A 26531-nucleotide genomic window follows, 5' to 3' on the forward strand; every position below is an offset into this window, starting at 1 on the left:
GTTCTCCGCGGCCTGGGCACCGGGGCACCGACTCGGCCAGAGGAGGGGCGGGAGGAGCGAACGTGCGGCGGGCCGACCGGGAGGAGCGGGAGCGACAGGACCGGGCACCGTCAGGGGCGGGAAGCTGTGCGGGCGCGGGCGGCGGGGGGCGCGGGCGGCGGGGGGCGCGGGCGGCGGGGGGCGCGGGCGGCGGGGGGCGCGGGCGGCGGGGGGCGCAGGCGGGGTCTGGGGGGTTCGTGGACGTTCCCCGGGCGGAGGCGCCAGGCGGCCAGGCCTCCAACATTGACACGGCCCTTCCCAGGGCACGATGTCCAGGCTACTTAGCCGCTCGGAGCCCCCGTGTTCTCACCTGGTAAGCGGGGAGAGTGGGGCTCTGCACCCACAGAGCAGGCGGCCGGAGCCACGGGAGCGCTCCCGGCCTCTGGCCCGCGGGCCGGTGCCGGTCCAGCCCCGCGCGCGCCGGGGCGCGGGGACCCAGCGGGGGCGGCGGGCGGCGGGCGGGGCTGCGCTAACCACGCCCCGGGCCGGCGGGGCGGCGCTCGGCCGGCGGGGCTCCGGGCAGTCCTGTCCGCCGCCGGCCGCCGCGGGAGCCGGAGGTACGGGGGCCGCGCGGGGGGTGCGCGGCCGGGGGTCCGGACGCCGGCCTGGGTGCGCCCGGCCCGGGGGAGGAGGGACGGGGAGGGCTCGGCCGCTGCCGGCCACCTGCTCCGGGGGACACGGGAGGGCGCACCGGCTGGGCGCGGAGGGCCCCCTCGGCCGCTGCCGCCTCCACCCCGCTGCGCCCCGAAGTTGAGCGCGGCCGGACCGGGAGCCCCAGCGCTTGTGCGGAGCGCGCCCCGCCCCGAGCCCCCGGGCAGCCCCTCGCCGGGGACCGCGGGGGAGAGGGGCCGGGGGGCGAGGAGCCGGGGTCCCAGCGCGGGCCCCGCCCGCCCAACGCGCCGACCGGGGTGCGCCGCGCCGGGTGTCTGGGGCGCAGGAGGTCGCGGGGGGCCTGGCCCGCGGTGCCCGCCCCCGACCCCCCGAAGTGCGGCGGGAGCGGCCGGCCGGCGGCTGCTGGGGCGGGAGATGCTGCGGGAAGGAGCGGCCCTCCAGGTGGGCGACCGGCCGGGGAGGAGCTGGGACGTGGGGAAGTCAGGCCTCGGCGCTGCCTCCCGACCCGGATCCGCGAGGACCCTTCCTTCCGGCGGCGTCTCTCCCTCCCTGCCTCCAGAGGGGAGACCGAGGGGACTGGGAGCCGGGGTGCGCGGGGAGTCCACCCCTCTTCACTGCCGGGGAGTGCCCTGGCCTCAGTTTCCCCATCTGATCCCTGGGGGTGGCAGCTCCCACCGCCTTGCCAGACTCAGCTGAGCCTCTGGCTCCGAGAGGGTTAAAAGCCACCTCCCTGGCGCCCACCGCTCTCAGGGGGACTCTCCCCCCCAGACACTGAGCCATCGCCTCTTACCCTCCCTCAGCCGCCCTGTCTCTCCTCCAGCTGCGCCCCCCCTGCCCTTTACTCACCTCCTCCCCAAGAAGGGGGACCACCCAGCCCAGCTGACAAAGCAGGGCCCAGCTGGCCAGGACCGCACCCCTCCATGCTCACGCCTGCACCGGGGTTCCCTCTGCTGAGATTCCCCCAAGAGGGAGCCCCGGTCAGGCCCAAATACAAAGGGGAAGAAAGGGCGAGTCCAGATGGAGCCTCGCGGTGGTTCTTTTCCTCCGGCGCCCGGGCGCCTGCCCCTGCTTGTCTGCCGGGACCCCTCAGGATCAGAGGACAAACTCCCAAATGAAACTCCTTTTTTAAAAAAATATTTTTTTATTGATTTCACAGAAGAAGGGAGAGGGAGAGAGAGAGACAGAAACCATCAATGATGAGAGAGAACCACTGATCGGCTGCCTCCTGCACGCCCCCTACTGGGGATCGAGCCCCCAACTCAGGCATGGGCCCTTGACCAGAATCAAACCCGGGACCCTTCAGTCCACAGTCTGACGCTCTATCCACTGAGCCACACCAGCTAGGGCCCCAATGAAACTTCTTAAAAACGTGTTTTGTTTCCTCGGACCCGTCGCAGCCTTCTAGCTGCCGGGGTTAGCGGGGCTGTGCCGGAGGTGTGTGTGAGGGACCAGCCCCTTGTGTGGCAGGGTCTGCAGAAACATCAGGAGGTTGGGACCCACATCACCACGTCGTCAGCCCTGCCCGGCAGCTCTGCTCCAGGCACCCAGGCCTCAGAGGATGTAAGACCCCCCCCCCCACCACCACCACCAAGGTCTGTGTTGGGACCTGACGGGGTGACGGGGTGAGAGGAGGTGGCTGCCTGGGACATTTGCTGCCAGACTGAGAAAAGGCCCGGATGAGAAAGGGAAACATGGCCCTAGCCGGTTTGGCTCAGTGGATAGAGCGTCGGCCTGCAGACTGGAAGGTCCCGGGTTCGATTCTGGTCTAGGGCACATGCCCGGGTTGCGGGTTGGATCCCCAGTAGGGGGTGTGGAGGAGGAAGCCGATTAGTGATTCCATCTCAACATTGATGTTTCTCTCTCTCTCTCTCTCTCTCTCTCTCCCTTCCTCTCTGAAATCAATAAAAAAATATTTTTAAAAAGGGAAGCTTGAAATGTGGAAACAGCTCTTCTCCCCCCCCCCTCCCCCCCAGCCCCAGCTGCTGCCCCTCGGGTTCTGTCTCCGGCGGGCGGGGTGGGCTGCGCCTGGGACCTGTCCACGGAGCTCGGCCCTGTGTCTCCGGAATGCACTTCCTCCTAACGCGGTGCTGCGTGCCCAGCCCAGCCATCATACGTGCTCGAAGGAATTAAGCCCAAGAAGCAGGAAGACACACTCCATGTTTGCATCCCTCAGAGATAACGATGGTTACAATGTGCCCCTTTGGCCAGATACTTTTTGACATATTTGAGTATCTTGGCTCTATAAATGTTTCAAACTCCTCACCGCTCTCAACATGGTTTTTTATACTTTTCAACACCTACCTATTGTTACACCATATCCAGTTAATGGGCCGCTGACATGTGGCGTTTTTGTAGTTGGTGCGTGCACTGAGTGTGTGCGTAAGTGCACATGCCGCTGGCTGTCTCGGCGTCCGGGGCCTGGGAGCCTCCAGGAGGGCTGCACCAGAGCAGCTGGCTCTCAGGAGGGGCCGAGTCGGGGCCGGGAGTGTGCGTCTCGTTACTTCCTAGAACGAAGTTCTGCAAAGGGTGTGCAGGACCCTGGTCTCGGGGTGTCACTGTTCACTTGCTGGGGCTCATCAGCGAGGTCCTTGTCTCCTGTCTCCCTGGCCAGCAGCTTCCCCAGGTTGTGGTTTAGCTTTCATTGTGCGGCTGCCTGTGTGTTTAAGGGGCAGGTTTCCTCCTTGTTTTACGTGATCTGTGTGTGTGCTTTGTGACAAAGGAGACATCGGTGAGCTGATGGGACAGAGCCTAAAGGGGTCGGCTGAGAAGGGGGGCAGGTACATAGACCGAGGTCCCGGGGGGTGCAGGGAGGTGGGAGGGGTCCGGCCCTGGTCTGGAGGGACCTGAGCTGGTGAGGACAGGAGGCGGGGCTGGGAGGACACCTTATGAATGGGGGCCTGGGAGGAACCTTATGAAATGGCTTTGATCTTCCTGGAGAGGAGGCGGAAAGCGTCAGAAAGAGGGTTCTGGAGCTGAGTCCCAGCTCCCTGTGCTGTTTGCTGGCCCAGTCCCCTCGAGCCCTCCCTGCTCCCTGGGAAGCAGCAGGTGTTCTCACCCCTTTGACAGATCCCCGGAGGGAGGGAGGGGGAGCGCCTTGTTCAGGGCCAGTCAGCTGAGGAGGCAGGGCTGGTGCCCTTGAGAACCCTTCCTCGGGCCTCCGTGCCTGGTGGCCATCGGGACGCGCACCCGCCGTCCCCTGTCTGCAGCTGGGTGAGCCTGTCCCTGCCTCTCCTTCGGCCCTTGTCTTCTTTCTGGACGGACCCCCGTGGGACCCCAGGACTAGGAGAGCCCCCTTCCTTCCCAGGCGGGCGCCGCACACCCTCCCGGTGCCCGCTCTCGCCCACCGGTAGCCCAGAAGCCACCCAGCCTGCTGCATGCCGCTCCTGTGCAGTCTGAGCCGGCGAACACGGAGCCGGTGGACAGGCACCGGGTGAAACAGGAAGCTGTCTCCATTCTGAGAACTGGCTGGATTCCAACGAGCAGGAGCCCTTGGCCTGGCGGTAGACACAGCGGGGAGAGGTCCCCCACCTCCAGGTGTCCCTCGGCTTCATTTGCTGCCTCCCACGGTCTCCAGGCAACCCCTGGAGTGGAGGGAGGCTTCCGCGCACTGAGCCCAGCGAGGCGCCGGGCACCCCGTCACCTGGTCTCGTTGGGCCCTCTCGGCCGCCCCGTGCTGTTACTCCCCTTTGAGAGATGAGAAAGCGGGGACTCAGCGGCGGGTGCCCTTCTTTGTCACGGTGACACTTGGGCCCCTGCCCCAGTGCGGTCCCCGGTGAACCAGGCTGGGTCACAGGCAGACCCCTCTTCCCTGGCAAAGGGGGTTCGAATCCCAGCGGCGCCTCGGTTTCCTCGGGACCGTCGGGACAATTAAGCACGTTGTTGCATGAAAACCGCGTTGACCGTGGCGGTGCCGGGAAGCCCTTAGGAAACACGTTGTTGTTGGATCACGCAGCTCCACGCCTCCGGGGAGCTTTCCGTGTGTGAACTCGGCCACCTGCCTCCCGCCCGGGGTGAGGATGGGCCCCCAACGCTGGAGAGAACGTGGGTTTTCTAAAACCTCCCTGGATCGTGATCGGCACCTAAACCTTAAAGCGCACTTCCTTTGCGTCAGAGCTCCTTCCCGGAAGCAGGTGGCGGAGGTGTGCTCAGAACAGACGTAGACGTGGCTGAGGCGCTCTCCACGGTGTCAGCCACAAACGCAAAGCGGTGGCGGCACATTTCCCGCCGTCGCGACGGGAGTAGGTGACGTGAAGGCTGGCACTGCCCGTGAGACACATGGACTGGCGGCCTTCTGCACGAGCCCCGACCAGGGCCCGGGCCGGGGAGGAGCCTGCACCTGAGGTACGTGCCCTTGACCGGATTCAAACCTAGTACCCTTCAGTCCCGAGGCCGACGCTCTGTCCACAGAGCCACACCGGCTAGGGCACCAGCATCGTGTTTTTTGTTTTTTTAATATATTTTATTGATTTTTTTACAGAGAAGAAGGGAGAGGGACAGAGAGTTAGAAACATCGATGAGAGAGAAACATTGATCAGCTGCCTCCTGCACACCCCCCACTGGGGATGTGTCCGCAACCAAGGTACATGCCCCTGACTGGAATCGAACCCGGGACCCTTCAGTCCACAGGCCGACGCTCTATCCACTGAGCCACACCGGTCAGGGCACCAGCATCTTTTTAAATGAAACATTAACCATCCCTAACTGGTTTGGCTCGGTGGATAGAGCATCAGCCTGCGGACTGAAGGGTCCCAGGTTCGATTCCGGTCAAGGGCATGTACCTTGGTTGCGGGCACATCCCCAGTTAGGGGGTGTGCAGGAGGCAGCTGATCGATGTTTCTCTCTCATCGATGTTTCTAACTCTCTGTCCCTCTCCCTTCCTCTCTATAAAAAAATCAATAAAATATATTTTTAAAAAATAAATAAATGAAACATAAGCCAGGTGTAGAACGCACGTGTACCAGATCGCCTTTTGTGGGTCTCCCGTGTGGGCTGTGGGCGAGCGCGGCTCCGTGTCAGGCATCGGGAAAGAGCCAGAGAGAGTATGACAAGGGCCACAGGACGGCGGGCTGTCACATCCCTCCCTCCGGTCTCCGTGGCTCCCCAGGTCTTCAAGATGAAGAGCGGAGTAGGTGTCCCGCAGGGTGGGGCCTGTCCCCCCAACCCCGCCCCCCCCCGGGCCCCCGCACACACACGCACCTTGCATTAAGGCCGGCACAGGCAGCCCGCCGGCCGTGGCTAACGTCGGTGTGCTCTCGTTGTGCAAACACAGACAGGACTCCAAGGTGCGAAGACAGAGCGAAAGCCGCCCATCGCCCTCTCAGCCGGGAGGAAACCGCCATGGCATTTTGGTGGATTCTTGGCAAACGGCAGCTCTTCTTACCTTTCTGGTTCGGAGGCCGCTGGGCAGAGGGAGGGACGCTGGGAAGGGGACCCCGCACGCTGCAGACGCGGAGAATTCCTGGAAGCTGGTGGCTCGGAGCCGGAGGAGCGATGGTTTTCCTTTCACGGTTTTACCGTCACTGTCGGAGGCATCGGGACGGGTTTCCTTCCTCCCCCGTCGCTCGGGCCTGGGTGCCCGCCGGGTGCCAGCCCTCCCCCATTCAGCGTCATTTACAGTCTTGGGGGGGGGCAGCCGCGGGCTCAGGGCCGCCGTCCGCTGCTGCCCGTTCACCCCAAGGCCAGACTCACCTGGTCATTCCCCTGGGGCCCACCCCGCGGCTCCGAGGGTCTGCCACGGTCTCGGCCCGTGGTCGGCAAACCGCGGCTCGCGAGCCACATGCGGCTCTTCGGCCCCTGGAGTGTGGCTCTTCCACAAAATACCACGTGCGGGCGCGCACGTACAGTGCGATTGAAACTTCGTGGCCCATGCGCAGAAGTCGGTTTTCCGCCTGGGCGAGTCTATTTTGAAGAAGTGGCGTGAGAACACTCAAGGGGCCAAAGAGCTGCATGTGGCTCGCGAGCTGCGGTTTGCCGACCACTGGCCTAGGCTGTGGGTGAGGCCCAGGGTGTGGGAGCGTGCTACTCACTCACCCACTCATTTTTTTAAAAATATATTTTTATCGATCTCAGAGAGGAAGGGAAGGGAGAGAGAGATAGGAACATCAATGATGAGAGAGAATCATCAATGGGCTGCCTCCTGCACGCCCCCCTACTGGGGATCGGGCATGTGCCCTTGACCAGAATCAAACCTGGGACCCTCCAGTCCGCAGGCCGCCGCTCTATCCACTGAGCCAAACCGGCTAGGGATCACACACTCATTTTGAAGGAGCCACACGCTCCTACCTTACCGTGTGCCAGTGTGTGCAGCCCTGGGGCCCCCGTCCACAGCCTTGGTGGGAGCTGTGCTGCCATCCAGGTGGCTTCCTGGAGGTGGCTGCTCTGCTCACCTAGGTCAGGAGAGACTCGTGGAGAAGGAGGGTCTGAGACTTGGGAGCAGACACACCCTGCCTCTCGCTGACTTTCCTCTGTGCACCTCGGTCTTCTCCTCTGTAAACTGGGACCGCGGTGGTAGTGGTGTGGTTGGCAGGTTGCCTGCCGCGTGCTTCGTTCTTGGCAGATGGCAAGCTCTTCCTCTGGACTGTGTTTGGACGGTCCTGGGCGGGGGGGGGGGGGGGGGGCGGCAGTGTGTGTGGGGGGGAGAGGCAGGAAGCCAGAGGGGCGGTGGGGTGGTGAGTCCCGAGACACAGACAGGGAGAGACCTGAGCCGGGGAGAGTGTGCTGGGGCCGTGGGCTGGCGGAGAGGGAGAGGTGGGGGGCTCTGTGTGACCAGAGGCCCCCCCGCCCCCCACTCTGCGCCTCACTCTCCTGTGGTTTGTCACAGGGGCCTCGTGACTGCTTTCTTGTTGCCACATGTCCTCTGTGGTCGAGTCTCACATGCAGCCAGGCAGGAAAGATCTCTAAGATCTAAGTCACCCTGTAGCCTTTCCTCCTCAGGGTCTCCCCGCGGCTCCTCCTCCCAACCAGAGAGGCAAGTCCTTCCAGTGGTCCCAGCGCCCCCCAGGCCCAGCCTCCCCGCTCCCTCTCTGCCCTCCTCTCCTGAATCCCCCTTCCCTGCCTTGCTCACCCTGCTGTTCATCAGCACCTTCCGGGCACATGGCCCCAGGGCCTTTGCACTCACCGTTCCCTCCCTGGACTCTTTCCCTCAGGCACCCCCAAGGTTTGCACAAATGTCAGCTTTTCAGAGAGACGATCCCTAACTGTATGAAGCCCCCCTCTGCCCCCCCCCCAGTCCTCCCAGCCCAGTTTCCCTGCTGCCTTTTTCTCCATAGCACGTCTCACCACCTGAGATATTCCTTTACTTGTTCCTGTTCTCCCACTACAGTGTCAGCTCCACGAACGAAGCCAAAGACTCTGTCCGATCTGTTCACTGCTGTGTGTTTTTCCAGACCGTGGCGTGGGGCCGGCACACAGTAGGTGCTCAAGCATTTGTTGCACGAGTGACAGAGGTGTGGGAGCGATGCCAAGGGCGTGAGGAGTTTCTTTCCAAGATGATGTTTTATATCAGGTCGAGCAAGGATGCTCTTACCCGTGCGTGGCCGTCCCTCTCTTGGCCTGGCCCCCGGGCAGGTGGCCCTGAGGGACCCTGTCCGAAGATGCCAGGGATGACTGCCTCTGGCGGGATGGACAGAGCCGGCGCCAGAGACCAGATCCGGAACGTCTTTCTAGAGGAGTCCGTAGGCATTGTCCTTTCCCAAGCTCCTCATGTTACAGATGAAGAACTTGAGGCTCAGAATGGCGGGGGGAGGGGGTCAGGGGTGGGGGTCAGACTCCAAGGTCACAGAGCAAGTGTGGACAGATAGAAGCCAGGCCCCTTGCTCAGGCAGGATCCAGTGAGCAAGACTGTTCACAATGAGAACAGCCTCCTTTGCAAAGGAGACGGCCACGTGGCCACACTCACATCCCATTTGCAGGGCAGAGCCTCACGTGACCAGTCAGCACTGAAACAAGAAATTGTTGTTTAAAATTTTTTTTTAAAAAATTAGAAAAGAGCCTGGTCAGTGTGGCTCAGAGGTTGAGCATCTACCTATGAACCAGGAGGTCTCAGGTTTGATTCCAATCAGGGCACAGGCCCGGGTTGCGGGCTCCATCCCCAGGAGGGGGCGTGCCGGAGGCAGCCCATCAGTGATTCTCATCATTGATGTTTCTATCTCTCTCCCTCTCCCTTCCTCTCTGAAAACAATAAAAAAGATAGATTTTTTTTTTTTTAATGAATAACCCATATTGGCAATGCTGTGCATGTGTGTTTGGGGGTGGGAGGTGGGGGCCCTCTCTTTGCTGCCCATTATTTTTTGCTTCAGTACCCACGGTAAAACAGCAGTAGGCGAGGCAGCCTGGGAACTTGCTCCCCAGGGGAGTGAGCTGGGGACTCCTGGTTCAGGCCAGAATGTCCAGGTGCCTCTGCCGGGGCGTTTCATTGGCCAAACAGGAGTTTATCTGATCTGGAGTTTTCTCTGCTAGAACGCCTCTGGGATCTGGGCACAGGAAGCTCGGCCCACTGGCCACCCTGGCATGCCAGGAGGTCCCGGTGCGTGTGTGTGTGTGTGTGTGTGTGTGTGCGCGCGCGCGCGCGCGCGCGCGCGCCTTGGGGGAGGGGAGAGGGTCTGAGACGGGCAGGCGGACCTGGTGCATGTCCTGCCTCCCGGTCACTCCCTGGGCAGCGCTGGGAAGGTCGGGACGGTCGTGGGGCCGGTGGAAACGCAGGTGCTTTCATATGAAGGGTCCAGGCAGCGGCTTTATTTGTGGCCTCGGACAGCGAGGCAGGACCAACCGGTGACCGCTGTAGCCCCCATCGCTCACGGTGTCCAGGTTGCCAGAGGACTCCCCTGGGTCAGGGACCACAGTCGATCCTGGCTTTGGTCATTTACTTACTCATTTAGAAAAGACGTAGGTGAGCTGTAGGTCTGGCTCAGTGGATAGAGCGTCGGCCCACGAACTGAAGGGTCCCGGGTTCGATTCTGGTCAACACGTACCTCAGTTGCAGGCTCAATCCCTGGCCCTGCTCGGGGCATGTGCAGGAGGCAACCAATCGATGTGTCTCTCTCACATTGATGTTTCTCTCTCTCTCTCTCTCTCTCTCTCTCTCTCTCTCTCCCCCCTTCCACTTTCTCTAAAAATCAATAGGAAAATAAACTCAGGTGAGGATTGACAAAATGTGTGTGTGTGTGTGTGTGTGTGTGTGTGTGTGTGTGTGTGCACGCGCTGAGGTCTGTGCTGGCCACATGGGACTGGACAGTGCGTAAAAGCAGCCTCGGGCCCTGCCAGCTGACACTGTCCCGGGCTGTCAGCGTGTCACTGCGTGTGTAGTCAGTCCCCTCAGGAAAGACCTTGAGGGTAGTTGCTAATCGCTTGCAGTTGCAAACAAATCTGTGGCCTGTACAAATATCACTTCTCCGAAGGCTGAGGTCACAGCGCAGGACTGCGTGACGAAGGGCAGCTGCCTGTAACCTTGCTAGATGGGGTTCCCGCCCCCTCCCCGCCGGAGCTGCCCACCAGCGCGTGTGAGGCCCCCCCCCGTGGGGAGAGTGCCCAGGTTCAGGCCTTGTGCCAGCCCCACGGGAGATGCCGTCTGCGTGTCCGCTTGCGGTCCCGCTCACAGAGAGGCCCTCGGCCTTGCCGGGGGTTTCAGGGTCATGCTTGGCACACGGAGCTTTTCGTGCTGGCATTTTTGGGGGGAGGACGAGGAGAAGTGTGTTTTTTCAAGGAGTCAAGTTTATTCACGTTTTCTCTCATGGCTTCTGGGTTTCGTACATCATTCAGAAATCATTGCCAACTCTAAGGTGATGAAGGAATTTACCCATGTTTTGTTCTAAAGTTTTACGCGTTTTCATTGGGATTTTATCCTGGGGCGTGTTCTGAGGTACGAACGTGGCTTGTGCTTTTTTGTGGGGGGACTATGGATGGAGCTTCCAATTTTATTTTTTAAAATCTTCATTGCTGAGAGTATTACGTATGTCCCCCTTTCTCCCCCATTGCCCCCCCCTCCAGCCTACCCCGCCCCAGGCCTGCACCACCCTATTGCCTGTGTCCTTGGGTTATGTTGACATGCACACAAGGTCTGTGGTTGATTGCCTCCCACCCACCCTCCCCCGCCTTCCCTCCGAGGAACTCAGCTTGTTCTTACTCCTTCTAGAACAAGCAAGTCGAACTCAAAGGCTCACACGGGCTAAACAAACAAGGTTTACGTGTATGTGGGCCGCAAAAAAAAACAAAAGCTTCCATTTTCATAGAAACGTAGGTTTATTTTGATAGAGACACGCTGAACACAAAGGGCTGAAATAAGTGAGTCATCGTTAACATAAAACATTAGAACATTCTAATAAAAATTAATATTTTTTCTTGGACATTAACTTATCAGACACTGAATAACTGCACAAATTAATAAGCGTAACGCAAATAAACCTATTTTTCTTGTTCTCGGAAAGCAAAGTATTTCCTGTTGCGCACACCAAACAAGCCAGTCCAAAACTAAGGATGTGCCCTGACTGGTTTGGCTCAGTGGATAGAGCCTCAGCCTGGGGACTGAAGGGTCCCGGGTTCTATTCCAGTCAAGGGCACATGCCGGGTTGTGGGCTTGATCCCCAGTAGGGGGCGTGCAGGAGGCAGCCAATCAATGATTCTTTCTCATCATTGATGTTTCTATCTCTCCCTCTCCCTCTCTGAAATCAATAAAAATATATATATTAAAAAAAAAAAAGACTAATGACGTGGCTGCTAAAATATTTGCTGCTGGTATTAGTGGAGAGAAATGGTGCGTCTGCATGTAAGGCGTAAGAGAAACTAATGCAACACGATTGTAGTCATCAGTCATTCGTGAATGCTGTAGCTTGTTATTAACAATTACGTATAGCAGGATATTGTAAACATTAAGTTATGAGATTTTTATTAAAACGTTGCATATATACCTCTCTATCGGCTGGGCTGCAAACTGGGGCCGCGGGTTCGACACGCTCGCTCTCGAAGCTGCTCCAGTTGCCAGCATCTGTGTGAAAAGCCCCGCCTGCTCTACGGGTGGGAGATGCTGCCTAGCCGGCTGTGCGGGCACCACAGGACGGGTGTGATGTCGCTGGTTTTGCCGCCTGTTTGGCCGTTCGTATGACGATGTTGTTTTAATTACTGAAGCGGGGAGGACGTTGCGCAATCTCAAAGGCCAGTCCTTCCTCGTCGGTGCCTCCTGCTCAGGCTTTTCCTGGGCGTCCTGCTTGTTTACTTTTCTGTACGAACTCGCGGATCAGCGTGTCGCACTCCGGCATCACACACAGTTTACACCGTGGCTCAGAGAGAGCGGCATCTTGACGAAGCCGAGTCATCTGTCCTGAAACCACGGTTGTCTTTCCACTCGTTCACGTCTATTCTGTGCCTTTCGGGGGCTTCTCAGGCTTGCTCGCAGATTTGGAACATCTTTGGTGAAGTTGAACCCTGAGTACCGGAGTGATGGTTGTCATGAGTCAGGTCTTCTCTTTCATGACAACTTCTGCTTCTACCTGCATGTTTATATTTAAGTGTGTGTGTGTGTGTGTGTGTGTGTGTTACCACGTTTCAGCATTCTTTTTTTTTTTAATGTATTTTTATTGATTTCAGAGAAGAAGGGAGAGAGAGAAACATCCATGATGAGAGAGAATCATTGATTGGCTGGCTCCTGCACGCCCCCTACTGGGGATCGAGCCCCCAACCCCTGCATGCGCCCTTGACCAGAATCAAACCCGGGACCCTTCTGTCCGCAGGCTGACGCTCTATCCACTGAGCCAAACCAGCCAGGGCAGTTGTGATATTTTATTCTTTTAACATGCTGCTGAATTTTATTTGCTGTGTTTTATTTAGGGTTATTACAGTAATATTCATAAGTGATATTGGGCAGTAGGGTACCTTACGACCTCTTTTTCGGGTTTTTATATCGGTTACACTTCAAAAGTTTTTTGAAGTTTTCTCTCGTATTTTGCTGTTGAATACTGTAAGAAACATTGGGTTTCTGTCATTTAAGAGTTTGCTAGAAGTTTTCTCTAAAAATATCTTGCTCTGGTGCTTTTTTAAAATGTTTTTATTGATTTTATTTTTTTTATTATTTTTAAAAAATATATTTTATTGATTTTTTACAGAGAGGAAGGGGGAGGGATAGAGAGTTAGAAACATCGATGAGAGAGAAACATCGATCAGCTGCCTCCTGCACACCCCCTACTGGGGATGTGCCCGCAAGCAAGGTACATGCCCTTGACCGGAACCGAACCTGGGACCCTTCAGTCCGCAGGCCGACGCTCTATCCACTGAGCTACACCAGTTTCGGCTTATTGATTTTAGAGAGGGAAAGACAGAGAGAGACAGAGAGAGAGAGAGAGAGAGGGAGAGGGAGAGAGGGAGAGAGATCAGCTGCCTCCTGCACGCCCCTGACTGGGGATTGACAGTGCATCCCGGGCAGGTGCCCTGACCAGGAATAGAACCAGCGGCCTCTTGGTGCATGGAGTGATGCCCAACCAACTTAGCCACACCAGTGAGGGCTGGCGCTTTTGGTTTTAATGCTCTTTTATCATTCTCTTTCTCATGTGAAAGTTGGTCTGTCTAGATGATCCGTCTCTTCCAGGAACAGTCTTGATTTATGATATTTGTCTAGAAATTATTTTTTTTCGGGTTTTAAACTTTATTTGCAAAGTACTGTCATGATTGAAGTGTTTTTCCTCTCCTTCTTTGGCTACGTTCCCAGGTGGCATTTCTTAGTTCGCTTCCCTCCCCACCCCCTTGTTTTCTTAATCAGGTTTAATGGTGGTTTATATATTTTATTGAACTTTCCCCCAAACGGCCAGCTTTTTGCCAAATTTCTTAGTAGGCTTATCTGTTTTTCAAATTTATTTCTGCTTTAATCTTTACTAATTCTTCCCTCATTCTTTCTGTTCGCTTTATGATTCTTTTTCTAATACTTTTATCTGTTCTGTTGTCATTATTACACGTATTGGAAACTGTAAACATTCCTCTGACTGCTGCAGCTGCTTCCCTTAGATTAATAAGATTCATGCTGCTTTGATTGTCATTATTTTATGGAAATCCCACAAATTCAGTTTGTATTTCCCTTTTGATTTGAGAATTGTCCAAGAGAGGTGTGTGTTGTTGTTTTTCCCCCCAATTTCTGGACTTTTAAAGTAATTTCTAGTCATTCTGCCTTGTGATCATAAAATAATCTGTATTTTTTGTACTGTTGGATGTTCTTGAGGTTTTCAGTTTTCATGAATGTTCTGTCAGCTCTTAAAAAGAACGTACGTACATTATCTATTATTAGCATAGGGAGTTTGATATGTTGTTGTACTTTACTGATTATTTTATTGAGGTCTTTTGAACTCGTATTTGTGTTTGATGTACTTTATGTTCCTTGGGCTGAGAGGTGAATTAAAATCTCTTATTGCCCTGACCGGTTTGGCTCAGTGGATAGAGCGTCGGCCTGCGGACCGAAGAGTCCCAGGTTCGATTCCGGTCAAGGGCATGTACCTTGGTTGCGGGCACATCCCCAGTGGGGGGTGTGCAGGAGGCAGCTGATCGATGTTTCTCTCTCATTGATGTTTCTAGCTCTCTATCCCTCTCCTTTCCTCTCTGTAAAAATTTAATAAAAAATATATTTAAATATATATATATATATATATATATATATATATATAAAAATCTCTTATTAGCGTGTTCTGTCTGTCTGTCCTAGTACTCGCAGCGTCTTCCTGAACATGGCTGCCGTGTTTGGTGCCTTCTCAGCTGTACCGTTTGGCATTATAAAGGGCCCTTCGTTGGCTCCCTTAGTGATGTTTGGCTTGAATTCTCATTGTCTGACCTAAGATTATGGCCCTAGATTTTTAAGAAAATGTTTTAAAATTGATTTTGAGAAAGAGGAAGAGAGAGAGAGAGAGACGCATCAGGTTTTGTTGTTCCACTTATTTGTGCATTCCTTGGTTGATTCTTGTCTGTGCCCTGACCTGGGATCGAACCCACAACCTTGGCGTATTGGGACGACGCTCTGACCATTGAGCCACCCAGCCAGGGCCGCTTTGTTTTTGTTTGTATTTGTCTTTATGCCTTGGCTCATTCTCTTGCTTTTAACTGTTCTGAATCGCTTTGTTTGATGGTTGTCTCTTGAATGCAGGATAAAGTTGGGTTTTGCTTGGGATCTTAACTAAAAAAACTTTCCTCAAGCCCTAGCCGGTTTGGCTCAGTGGATAGAGCGTCGGCCCGCGGACTGAAGGGTCCCGGGTTCGGTTCCAGTCAAGGGCATGTACCTTGGTTGCGGGCACATCCCCAGTAGGGAGTGTGCAGGAGGCAGCTGATCAATGTTTCTCTCTCATCGATGTTTCTAACTCTCTATCCCTCTCCCTTCCTCTCTGTAAAAAAGCAATAAAATATATTTGGAAAAAAAAACAAAAAAAACTTTCCTCAAGATCAGTGAGCTACACCTGTCTACTTACTGATGTGTGGCAGGTGTCTTCGGTCTTCTTCCTGGCACCATGCGCACGTGTGTGTGTGTGTGTGTGTGTGTGTGTGTGTGTGTGTGCGCGCGCACACATATATGTCTTTGTGCACGTGGAAAGGCTGTATTCTGTATTCTTTCAAGTGTGGTCTGTTTTCTTCACTTTTAAAAATACTATGGCCCTTCTGATATTCAGGAAAGCTTGTATTTTGGTTCTAGTGGTTACCATTATATTTATGTGTATATAATACTAGTGGCCCGGTGCACGAAATTTGTGCACGGGGCGGGGGTGTCCCTCAGCCCAGCTTGCACCCTCTCCAATCTGGGACCACTTGGGGGATGTCTGACTGCCGGTTTAGGCCCAATCCCACAGGGCAGTCAGACATTCCTCTTGCAATCCGGGACCGCTGGCTCCTAACTGCTCACCTGCCTGCCTGCCAGCCTGCTCACCCCCAACTGCCCCCCCTACTGGCCTGATCGCCCCGAATTGCCCCCCTCTGCCAGCCTGCTTGCCCCCAACTGCCCCCCCCCCACACCGGCCTGATAGCCGCTAACCGCCTCTGCCTCAGCCCCGCCATCATGGCTTTGTCTGGAAGGACGTCCGGAAGGTCTCCCGGAAGGTCTCCCAGTCTAATTAGCATATTACCCTTTTATTAGTATAGATTCCTAGTTTTTACTTTCTACACTATCTATTATTGCTTCTCTGTGAGCAATACTGCTTTTTAACTATGTTTTTATTGACTTTTAGAGAGAGAGGAAGGGAGAGGAAGAGAGAGATAGAAGCATCAATGATGAGAGAGAATCATTGACCGACTGCCTCCTGCACGCCCCCCACCGGGGACCGAGCCCACAATCCAGCATGTGCCCTGACTGGGAATCAAACCGTGACCTCCTGGTTCACAGGTCGAGGCTCAGCCACGGAGCCACACCCGCTGGGCCATAGTGTCCCTTTTCAACTCATGAAAGTTTTCCTGAATTACAGTTTTAAATATTTCTTCAGTTGGTTGAGTTTTCTTCTTTATGCCGGGCTGGCATGGCTCAGTGGTTGAGCATCGACCTATGAACCAGGAGGTCACGGTTCGATTCCTGGTCAGGGCGCATGCCCGAGTTGCGGCTTGATCCCCAGTGTGGGGCCTGCAGGAGGGGGCCGATCAATGATTCTCTCTCATCATTGATGTTTCTATCTCTCTCTCCCTCTCCCTCTCCCTTCCTCTCTGAAATCAATAAAAATATTTTTTAAAGAGTTTTCTTCTTTAGAAACTCCAGTTGTACCATCATTGCATCTCCCATCTGTCTGTTTTTCTTCTTGAATTCTTAGATCTCCTTGACTATTGCCTCTCGATCTTTGTTCAGTTTTCCTGTTTTAATCTCTACTGTGTTTCGTTCTGCTTTGCATGGAGTGCACTCTCCCTTATGTTTCTTGCAGCTCGGTCTTCACTCCTGAAATGCATTTGTCCTTTTCTTTCCGTTCTTCCCTGAGGTCTGTCCGCTCTCGCCCATCGTCCTCATGTCTCACGTTACCTCTCCGTTTCTTCTCCGCTTGTATTCCTGCCCTTTGGTCTTCCTTCAGGTTTGTGGGTTTTTTTAATTCATGTTGTAATTATGGATTAGAATTTTTATTTGTTGTGTTCCAATATGGCATCTTTGCATGGATGCTGTGTTTATTCCTTTATTTATTTATTTATTTATTTATTTATTTAATTTTTTTATTTATTATTATTTTTTTAAATATATTCTATTGATTTTTTACAGAGAGGAAGGGAGAGGAATAGAGATCTGGAAACATCGATGAGAGAGAAACATCGACCAGCTGCTTCCTGCACACCTCCCACCGGGGATGTGCCCGCAACCAAGGTACATGCCCCTGACCGGAATCGAACCTGGGACCTTTCAGTCCGCAGACCAACGCTCTATCCATTGAGCCAAACCGGTTTCGGCTATTCCTTTTTAAAATATATATATATATTTTATTGATTTTTTTTTATAGAGAGGAAGGGAGAGGGAGAATGAGTTAGAAGCATCGATGAGAGAGACACATCGATCAGCTGCCTCCTGTACACTCCCTACTGGGGATGTGCCCGCAACCAAAGTACATGCCCTTGACCGGAATCAAACCTGGGACCCTTGAGTCCGCAGGCCGACGCTCTGTCCACTGAGCCAAACCGGTCAGGGCTGTTTATTCCTTTAACAGTTTTTTTTTCTGTGTTTGAATTGGTTGGATTTCCCTGGATCAGCTGTCAACAGGAAGTCCTGGTGGGAACTGGGAGAGAGGTTTCCCTGATGAAGGCTCCTTCCTCTGTTTTTATGGGAATGAATTTAAAAGGTGGCCCTTTAAAAAAAAAAAAAAAAGGAAAAATAAATAAATAAAAGATGGCCCTCTGGACCCACTCCCCTTTGGCCTCGCAGAACCCCACCTGGTTCAGGAGGCAGGCTGCCCTGGCCGGTGTGGCTCAGTGGGTAGAGCCCCAGGACTGAAGGGCCCCAGGTTTGATTCCCGTCGAGGGCACATACCTTGGTTGTGGGCTCAGTCACTGGCCCTGGTTGGGGTGCGTGTGGGAGGCAACCAATCGATGTGTCTCTCTCGCGTTGAGGTTTCTCTCTCCCTCCCTCTCCCTCTCCCTTCCTCTCTGAAATCAATAAAAATATATGTTCCTGAACGCAGAGGACGCCACTGTCTCCTCTGCGCCTGCGACCCCCGCCCCAGCCGCGCCGAGACACAGGAACCCGGTGTGCTCCCCGGTGTCCACTCCTGCCAGCCGGGGGTGAGGCATTTGTCTCCCTGGCAGGGCGAGCACCTTCCTTGGGGGGCACTGTTCCCCGGGGGGACTGTCCTTGGCTGGAGGGAGGCCCAGTTCAGGCCCCCATCCTGGGAACAGCCCCCGTCCAGTGGGTCAGGGTGGGAAACCGACATCTGAGGGCCGGGGCGCCAGGGCCCCCGTGGGACCAGCTCTTCTCCGGCAGGTCCTGGGTCCCCCCCCCCCCCCGGCCCCACCCCGGTCCCCCCCCAAGGCCTTGCAGGTGGCTCTCCACGTCACAGCCCACGGGGGACAGGCCTGTGACTGGGCCCTGGCGGGAGCTCTGGCAATGTGACCGAGCGTGATGGGCGCAGAGGGGGCGCTCTGCAGAGGGGACCCTTAAAGCCGAGACACACCCCCCCCCCCCCCCCAGACGTCCACGCACAGCGGGTGAGGCCGCAAACCTCAGACCCAGGCTCCGCTCATGACTCCTTGTCGGCCCCTGGCGGGATCTGGAACCGCGCTCCTCCGTCCTCGGCTGTGATTGAGAACGAAGCTTCCTTCTTTTTCTTTTTAAAAAATATATCTTTATGGATCTCAGAGAGGAAGGGAGAGGGAGAGGGAGAGAGAAACATGTGTCCTAACTGGGAATGGAACCTTGACCTCCTGGCTCATAGGTCAATGCTCAGCCACTGAGCCACACCGGCCGGGCCACAGCCTCCTTCACGAGGCGGCCCGGAGGCACCGGAGGACACAGAGGGGCGCAGGGGGGCGGCCAGTGGCCTCCTGTCCTGACCCCGGCGCCTGTGGATGCGACCTGTTTGGGGAAAGACTTTGCAGCTGGTGCGTTAAAGATCAGGACTGAGCCCTGACCGGTTTGGCTCAGTGGATAGAGCGTTGGCCTGTGAACTGAAGGGTCCCAGGTTCGATTCCGGTCGGGGGCACGTACCTTGGTTGCGTGCGCATCGCTGGTTGGGGGTGTGCAGGGGGCGGCTGGTCAGTGTTTCTCTCTCATCGATGTTTCTAACTATCTCTCTCCCTTCCTCTCTGTAAGAAATCAATAAAATATATTAAAAAAAGAAAAAAATATCAGGACTGAGCCGGTCGCCCAGGTAGGCCATGCACCAGCGACAGAGACAGAGGGGAGACAGGGACTCGGAGAGGCCGCGTGGAGACAGAGGCCGAGGCCGGGGGACGAGGCTATGCGCTCAGGAGCCGAGAGCCCCAGACACAGGAAGTGGGATCAGGGCCCGCCCACACCTTGACCTCAGGGTCGGTCCTGCGATGAGAAACCCGGCGCCTGAGCTAAGCCCCAGACTCAGCCCGGAAGCTAACGCCGAGGCCACCAGGCCTGGTCCCTGCGCTGGCCCTGTTTTCTGGTTGAGACTTCTGGGATGTCTGCCTGCTGCCACCTCTCAGAAGCCCCCGAGGGTGCGGGACGGCCGAGGAGGGACGGGAGGGGCTCCCTGAGCTGCCCAGGCTCCTGTGCAGGCGCCACCTCCGCTGCTGTGGGACCCGGGCTGAGTCCCTCCCTGCTCTGGGCCTCTGTCCCCATGTGAACATCGGGCTCCCTGGCGTTCAGCACCAGCCTGGCAGCGAGCGGGGTGCGGGATGGCCCGGGTCTGACCAACCCTGTGACTCTTCTGCGTGGGGCCCGGTCAGCCAGCCCTGGGCGGGACACGGGAGCCCCACTGCGGGGCCAGAGCTGGGTGTGGGCCATGAGAGGTGCAGGTGCCCGGCAGGGAGCCTTTCCAATGGACCCTGATGCCGATGCCCCCGAGGTGGGAGGCCGGGGGGTCTGGCCAGGCCCGTGCCCTCTGTCTCCACCAGCCACCCCTTCTCACTCCCACGTCCTGCCTGAGAAAGATGGGGTGGGGGGTGACGACGGGAGCCACTGGGATGCCCCGCAGTGAACTGCTAACTGGAACACCTCCCGGTGCGGGGCGGGAGGGGGGGCGGGAGGGGGCGGGGGCGGCGGTGTGCCAGGCTTGTTTGACGAGGACCAGGACTTCGGCCGCAGCTGCCAGACCCACCCAGGGGGCCAGGAGCGTGCTTGGGGCCTGAGGTCACACGGGCATTGGGCTGTGGCCAACTTGGCCCAGGCACGGTTTCTATTCCTGGGTCCTGGGCTCCGGCACCAAATACGGTGCTGCCTGCCTCTGGCACCCTCGGCTATGGCAGGCCTGGCTCCAGTGGCACAGCCCGCCTCCCCTCAAGGCCCGGTACTTGCCCCACACCGTGGCAGAGCCCCATCCCCCCGGGGCCCCCGGGCCACCAAGCAGCCAGGGCCTCGCTCCATCCCTCTGTCCGTCCGTCCACTCCTCAGTATGGTTCACGTGGGGTTAAGAAGACTCAGGACCAGAATAGCCTCTCTCCCTGCAGGGGAGACCGGGGGGGAGCACAAGGCTCTTGGTTTACATCAGGGCTCTGCCATTCAGGAGCCGGTGGGGGGGTCCCAGGCAGCTCACCCCACCTCTGACCCCCAGTCTCCTCACTCACGTGCTCACTGGTTCATTTGGTCACTCACTGACTTGCTAACTCACTGACCGACTCGCTCACTCATTAATCCGCTCACTGATTACCCATTGATCTACTCACTCGTTGATTGCTCCATCCACTCCTCACCTACGCACAGTATTCATTGACCCCATGGGGTTTGTTCCAAATAACTAACACAAGCAAGTACAAAAATGCACAGGGTGTTAGCCTAGTCCCGGGGAGAGCAGACCTCAGCAGGAGGCTCTGAAGTGATGGGGGGTTGGCATTTTAGGGAAGGTGACTTCTGAGTGAGGGTGAGAGGGAGGGGAGGGAACAGCTATGGGAACAGTGTTCCAAGCAGAAGGAACAGCAGCTGCAAAGGCCCTGAGGCGGCAGCATGGGGGATGGGTTTGGGAAAGAGCACGGAGGCCTGGTGTGGCTGGGGCAGAGCAGATGACGGGGAGAGAAGTGGGGGGTGCGGTCAGGGATTGGGGGACACACGGGACCCGGTGGATTGGGGGACACACGGGACCCGGTGGATTGGGGGACACACGGGACCCGGTGGATTGGGGGACACACGGGACCCGGTGGATTGGGGGACACACGGGACCCGGTGGATTGGGGGACACACGGGACCCGGTGGATTGGGGGACACACGGGACCCGGTGGATTGGGGGACACACGGGACCCGGTGGATTGGGGGACACACGGGACCCGGTGGATTGGGGGACACACGGGACCCGGTGGATTGGGGGACACACGGGACCCGGTGGATTGGGGGACACACGGGACCCGGTGGATTGGGGGACACACGGGACCCGGTGGATTGGGGGACACACGGGACCGGTGGATTGGGGGACACACGGGACCCGGTGGATTGGAGGACACACGGGACCCGGTGGATTGGGGGACACACGGGACCCGGTGGACCGCCCACGTCTCAGGGTCTGAGCAGGGGAACGTCTGGCCGCCACGTCCTTTCAGTGTCCCTCTGGCGGCCGAGTGAGTGAGTCAGCGAGTGAGCGAATGGACGAGACGGTCATTTTCCTGTGTGACGGGGCACGGGGCCGGGCTCGGGGAGAGGTGTGCGGGCCCAGTGGCACTTAGTGGGGGTCCATCCGGCCGGCTCCCTCCTCCAGTGCCACCTTCCCGGGAAGCCACCTTCTCCGGACTCTGCGGGCCTTTGGCTGCATTTCCGCCTCATCTCATTTATTATCCTCGGCTCTTTGCCAGTGGTCTCCCCAGGCTGAGCGCCCCTCCAGGGTAGGGCTGCACCTAACTGTTCCCTTCCCCCGGGGCCGAGCGAGTGCGAGAATCAATGAACGTAGGAGCCCACGCCCACCTCACTGTCTCTCGTCTTTTGCAGATGGATTTGCGGGCACAGAGCGCGGGCAGAAGGGCCATGTCCGTCTTGGCAGAGGAGGCTGACCGCTGAGCCAGGGCGTGTCTGCAGGAGGCTGCCCGGCTGTCCGGATCCCCGCCTCACCGCCATGGGCCGCCCAGGCTGGTCAGTGCCAGCTCTCGATGTCACCGCGGTTCCCTGCCCTGGGCCCTGGGGGCGGGCGGCCCATTGCTCACAACCCAGGCTCCTGGCACCGCTCTCTGGCCGTCAGACCCAACTGTCCTGGGAGGGGCTGTCTCCGGCCCCCTGGGGTCCCCAGACTGTGTCTGGTCCCTCCCCCCCTTTCAGCCCAAGTTTCCAAGCCTCTAAAGTAGAAATGATGCAACTGCCCCCTGGGGTTGCTGAGAGCCGGGGGGTGGGGGGGTGGGGGGGGTGGCTTTGTCTCTGGGCACTCCGCAGGCCCCGAGGAAATGGTGGCAGGTTCTGCTAACAGGGAGCAGAGTCCAGGCCCGTGAGCTCGGACCCCCCCGCCCCCCCACCCCACCCCAGCACCAGGCACGGTGTGTATTGGCTGCACTGACTTGCTCCCAGGCAGGATGGCGCAGTGGTGAGAGCACAGGCCCTGGAGCCAGGTGGCCAGGGTTCAGACCCAGTCCCGCCACTTGCTGGCTGTGGGATTCTGCGTGAGTTGTCAGACTGCTCTGTGCCTCCGATTCCTCACCTGTAAAGTGGGGTGATGCTTGCCACTCGATAGGGTAGCGTTAGGACTTAATGAGTGAATACACGTTCAATGCTGAGAAGGCTGCCTGGCATGCGCATGGCAGACGGGCAGTGTTTACTGAATAGGTGGGTGAATGAATGAATACCTACACACACCCCTCGAGTGGGTGCTAGTGTTCCTGTCTTGCGGGTGGGAAGGTTGAGGCTCAGACGGCTGAGTGACTTGCCCCAGGTCTCTCCGCTGCTTCAGACAGACTTGGGGTCACCTGCACCCCGGGCATTCACAGTCCCACCCTTGGGGATGAGGCCCAAGCCTGTCTTGTTCCTCCCAGCCACCTGCAGGGCACCCAGGCATGTTCCTGGCTGCTGGCCCCGTGGGCACTACCCCGGGAGTGAGGGCCCCAGGGCAGCAGTGCCAGCAAACGGCCCTGGCCCGTCCTCTCCAGACCTGTGTCCACGGGAAGCCAGGGGCCCAGGAGACCCCGCGTGTCTGAGCCCGGGGCCTCAGGACCTGGCGAGCATCCCCAGGTGCCTGCAGTTCACCCTTCCTGCCCGTGAGTGAGCTTGCGCACCAGCGCCAGGCCCCCCAGGCCCAGGCTCTTGCCGCACGTCCCCGAGGCTACTCGGCAGCCTGCCCTCTTGGACCAGCTCCGGGCCTGCTTTGCGGAGCTGAGGGGTCCGGGCACCGGCCCTCCCATCACAGGCTGCCAGCCTGGCTGCCGAGGGGCCAGGCAGGGCCGGGCAGAGGCCTGTGGCAAAGGCACGGCTTCTGACAGCTCCTGCACCTGCCAGCCCCTGCCCTGGCCCCTGGTGGCCACGGGTTGTATGGCCCTGGCCCAGTGCTCGGGGAGCTCCCCGGTGTGTCACAGAGCCTGAAAGGGACCCGCCCTCGGTCCGCGGCCACCGCGCCCAGGTGAGGAAGGAGAGGAGCAATGAGCGGCTGGCAGGCCTGTGGGCCCCGCAAGCCAGTTTGGCCTTGGCGTTGGCCGCTGCGTGTAGGAAGCGTGTAATGGGTCAGGGGTGCCAGCAGCCCGTCCGAAGGTGGTGTCCTCTCTTGCAGACCAGCCCGTTCCTGCTGGAGGCGCCTGGCGGCACCGGGGAGACCATGTCCAGGCCCCCGGACTGCCTGCTGGGGCTGCTCTGGGGCGTCCCCAGCCAGCGGGGCTGCGCCCTGTTCCTCATCAGCTTCAACTTCATGTGCTTGGTCTCCGTCATGATCTACTGGCACGTCGTGGGGGAGCCCGGGGGCCCGGCGCGGTTCTCTAACCTGCCTGCCGACATCCCCTGCCCCCGCCTGGAGCCCCCCGAGCAGCCCTCGGGCACCCCGCCTCCGGGCAACATCTTCTTCCTGGAGACCTCAGACCGGACCAACCCCAACTTCCTGTTCATGTGCTCGGTGGAGTCGGCCGCCCGGGCGCACCCCGAGTCGCGGGTGGCGGTGCTGATGAAGGGGCTGCGCGGCCGCAACGCCTCGCTGCCGCGGCACCTGGGCCTCTCGCTGCTGGGCTGCTTCCCCAACGTGCGGGTGCAGCCGCTGGACCTGCACGAGCTGTTCCGGGCCACGCCGCTGGCCGCCTGGCACGCCGCCACGCAGGGGCGCTGGCAGCCCTACCCGCTGCCCGTGCTGTCCGACGCCGCCCGGCTGGCGCTCATGTGGAAGTTCGGCGGCATCTACCTGGACACGGACTTCATCGTCCTCAGGAACCTGCGGAGCCTGACCAACGCGCTGGGCGCCCAGGACCGCTACGTGCTCAACGGCGCCTTCCTGGCCTTCGAGCGCCACCACGAGTTCGTGGCGCTGTGCATGCGGGACTTCGTGGCCCACTACAACGGCTGGGTCTGGGGCCACCAGGGCCCGCAACTCCTCACGCGGGTCTTCAAGAAGTGGTGCTCCATCCGCAGCCTGGGCGAGAGCCACGCCTGCCGCGGCGTGCGCGCCCTGCCCCGCGAGGCCTTCTACCCCATCCCCTGGCAGGACTGGAAGAAGTACTTCGAGGACATCGGCCCCGAGGAGCTGCCCCGGCTGCTCAACGCCACCTACGCCGTCCACGTGTGGAACAAGAAGAGCCAGGGCACGCGCCTCGAGGCCACGTCCCGGGCGCTGCTGGCCCAGCTGCACGCCCGCTACTGCCCCACGACGCACGAGGCCATGAAGATGTACTTGTGAGGGGCCTGCCAGGCCGCCTCCCCACGCCCCGCATCCGGCTGGAGCAGGGCCCCCAGCCTCCCTTCCCGGGGGAGGGGGTGAGATGAGGGGTGAAGGGCAGGGAACTAGGTGTTATTGCAGGACTTGCTGCAAGCCCTGGGGTGTGCTCCCTCCAAGCCAGCGTGAGGCTGGTGGGACACCCCTCGGCCGGAGTGCTGTCTCAGGGTAGAAGCGACAAGTGGTGGGGAAGGGCCCCCAGCCAGAATCAGCTGGAGTGACGGGGTGGGGCGGGCACCCCAGGCCTGCTGGACAGCACGCGGGCACGTGAACATCACAGCATCCTCCTCCAGGATCCCAGGGAGGACAGGCCGTTTGGGCCCAGGTGCCCGTGAGGGGAGCAGCCTCAGAGGAGCCCAGGGACAGGGGAGAGGACGGCGGGCCTGAGGGGAAGGGAGAGGAGGCCGTCGGAGAGCAGTGTGCAAACCCAGCCTCCCGAGCCCCGGGCGGGCGGCGCTCTGCTCCTTCCTGGTTTTGTGTTTTTGTTTCCAGAGGCTGAGGCTGGCAGAGGGGGCCTGGGAGCATCTGGGGGGAGACCCTGCCGGCCGCCCCTCCTTTACTCTTTCCACAGATGTTGCAAGGGTGACAGCTGCCCACTCCAGGGGCATGGGGGTGTGGAGTATTTTTGGCTCGGGAAAAGCATCTTAAAGGAAACACTCCCACCCTGCTGGTCATAAACACAGGCAAATAATAAAAATAACCAACGTGACTCGCCTACAGCCAGTGCTTTGTGGTCGCTAAAACACACTCACTGCCCTTCGGCTCCGTTCTGCAGATGGGGTTGGAGACTTCCCTGAGGTCATGCAGCCTGCCTGGATCGGAGGCCTGTGCCAGAGGGAAATCTGCTCTCAGGGCGGAAGGGCGCGGCCGCAGCTGCTGGGCGTTGAGGAAGCTGCCCAGGAGCTGGTCGGCCCAGCACAGGCCTCCCTCAGGACTGGGGGTGCTGCCAGGAACTCTGGGTCTCTGCGTGCTGCTCTTTGCCAGCGGAAGGGGGACGTGTTTAGAGGCCTCTGGGTTCTGCCTGCAGACTCTTGGGCAGCCTGGTAAGGTGGTGAGCTCCCTGGCTCTAGGGCTATTCAAGAGCAGGTGATGTTTTTGATGCGAACAGTGGATTACATGTCAGTTATTTCTCCAACCACATTTCACCTATCTTAATTTTCTTTAGAATAAGCAGGTTTTACTTTAATCACACACACACACACACACACACACACACACACACACACACACACGTAACGAGTGAGATGACCATTAGGGCCAAGCCTCGTTTGGTCGTCATGCCCCCTGGGTCCAGCATTCCAGGCTCTCCTGATCTGGCCCCGCCTCCCTCTCCAGCTTTGACCTTTGTCCTCCATCCACACTGAACTGTATATTCTTCTTTTTTTTAACTGGATAGTCTTGACCCCCGTCCCCACCTCATGTCCACATGTTGATGCTCTCTATGCCTTCGCTGCTGCCGGCATGCCCTTCTCAACATCTTCATCTTCACCCAAAACTCTTGTTCCTTCCCCTAAGACTGATCGATGTCCCGCCCTCGCTGGTTTGGTTCAGTGGATGGAGCGTCGGCCTGTGGACTGAAGGGTACCAGGTTCGATTCCCAGTCAGGGCACATGCCCAGGTTGCGGGCTTGCTCCTCAGTGAGGGGCATGCAGGAGGCAGCCAATCAATGATTCTCTCTCAACATTGATGTTTCTCTCTCTCCCTCTCCCTTCCTCTCTGAAATCAATAAAAAATATATTGGAAAACAACAACACTATTAAAAAATTATTAAAATAAAAGACTGATGTCCCCTTTGGGAGGCCTTCCCTGATTGCCCCTCCTCCAGCCCCAAGGCCCCCAGGCACCCTCCATGACCGTTGGGTTCTTGGCCCATTCCTCTAAACATTTTTTTTATCATTTTTTTTTATTGAGGTATTATATGTGCACATATCTTATCATTGCCCCCTAAACATTTTTTTAATGTTTTTATTGATT

General features: G+C 58.0%; 1 protein-coding gene across 5 annotated transcripts; it reads left to right on the top strand.

Moving 5' to 3' along the window:
* Nucleotides 1-529: 529 nt before the first annotated feature.
* A4GALT (alpha 1,4-galactosyltransferase (P1PK blood group)) lies at nucleotides 530-25271 on the top strand. Of its 5 annotated transcripts, none has more exons than XM_079774118.1 (3): nucleotides 530-596; nucleotides 21659-21799; nucleotides 23415-25271. In XM_079774118.1, exon 3 carries the CDS (start codon nucleotides 23460-23462, stop codon nucleotides 24519-24521), a length of 1062 nt encoding a protein of 353 aa, XP_079630244.1. In that variant the 5' UTR covers nucleotides 530-596; nucleotides 21659-21799; nucleotides 23415-23459; the 3' UTR covers nucleotides 24522-25271. The 5 variants fall into 5 exon arrangements, with proteins under 5 accessions (XP_079630244.1, XP_079630247.1, XP_079630246.1 ...); XM_079774121.1 differs by lacking the exon at nucleotides 530-596 and adding an exon at nucleotides 3515-4992; XM_079774120.1 differs by lacking the exon at nucleotides 530-596 and adding an exon at nucleotides 7316-8060.
* Nucleotides 25272-26531: the final 1260 nt, after the last annotated feature.

Source organism: Cnephaeus nilssonii (assembly GCF_951640355.1).
Source record: "Cnephaeus nilssonii genome assembly, chromosome: 6".
Lineage (NCBI taxonomy): Eukaryota > Metazoa > Chordata > Mammalia > Chiroptera > Vespertilionidae > Cnephaeus > Cnephaeus nilssonii.

What these genes read in the sequence shown, in the direction of transcription:
- A4GALT (XM_079774118.1), top strand. Translation starts at nt 23,460, where the DNA reads ATGTCCAGGCCCCCGGACTGCCTGCTGGGGCTGCTCTGGGGCGTCCCC.